We start from the raw sequence: 1,009 nt of genomic DNA on the forward strand, positions 1-1,009 counted from the left end.
GGCAAATGCTTCTTTATCTTCTTTTGTTTGGCATGTTCCAATCTGCAATGGGTTTTTCCATTAAGGTTAGTTTTTTTGTTTGTTTTTGTTTTTTTGAAATAATTATGCATTATTCTTTGAGCAACAACACATCTTAGCAGAGTTCAAAAAATAGAAGGCAGAGTAGATAATCCAAACACAATTCCCATGTGTGTCATACATCATGAAAGCTTGTAGGGACACAGAAGTTTTCGGTGCCCATTTCCTGCCCTGATCCCAAAGCCCCACAGGAAACGTATCTCTTTCACACCTATCATTTGCTTCAGATTCAACAGAGAAAATGCACTCCTGGAAGCTTCTCCTCTCATACATGCTGCTACCACACTTTTGGTATCCAGGGATTCCAACAGGGTTCTTTCAGGATAGAACCCCTACTGAGAATTTGCATTTCCACCCCAGATATACTGAATCAAAATCTGCATTTTAACAAGATCTCCAGGTGATTCTTATGTATAACTTTCTGGGAAATTGTTAGAAATGCACATTCTCAGCAAAGAACTTGTTAGAAATGCAAATTCTCAGCAGGAGTTTGAACCTTAAGAAACCAATGGTATCTGGGCTGCATCCCCCTGAATCACAGACATTCAGCTCAGTGACCTAAATTAAGCAATTTGCAGAGACGAGTGTTTAATGATCTTAATTGCAATAATCTCTAATACTAGTGAAAGTGGATTGTAAGGAACATATATTACTATCAATCCTATTCACAAAGCATTTGTTGAAAATTAAACCATTCCTAGCAACATTTACCTTCAACATAACAGGCCTCTCTTCATCTGTGTCTATGGGGATGCTGGTACTGGTTACCCATGTGTTGGTACATAAATGCCTTAACCGAACATATGAGTTCCTAAAAGAAAAATATCATTTTTAAAAAAAGACTATAAAAATTAAGACACTTTCATAGTAAATATTTATACTATCACATATGATATGAATATAAATATATGTTAGACTAATATTTGACTCA

The 1,009-nt window shown here is 35.7% G+C and overlaps 1 protein-coding gene across 1 annotated transcript in view; it reads right to left on the reverse strand.

The window, feature by feature from the left end:
* Positions 1-1,009, reverse strand: part of ITPR2 (inositol 1,4,5-trisphosphate receptor type 2) — a 596,492-nt gene that overhangs the window by 429,177 nt on the left and 166,306 nt on the right. The window contains exons 12-13 of the mRNA XM_023738100.1: positions 790-889; positions 10-42 (exon numbers count right to left, since the gene is read on the reverse strand). Coding sequence (XP_023593868.1) covers positions 10-42; positions 790-889 — 133 coding nt within the window. The remainder of the gene's footprint in view (positions 1-9; positions 43-789; positions 890-1,009) is intronic.

This window comes from Trichechus manatus, unplaced genomic scaffold (assembly GCF_000243295.1).
Source record: "Trichechus manatus latirostris isolate Lorelei unplaced genomic scaffold, TriManLat1.0 scaffold00112, whole genome shotgun sequence".
NCBI classification, from domain to species: domain Eukaryota; kingdom Metazoa; phylum Chordata; class Mammalia; order Sirenia; family Trichechidae; genus Trichechus; species Trichechus manatus.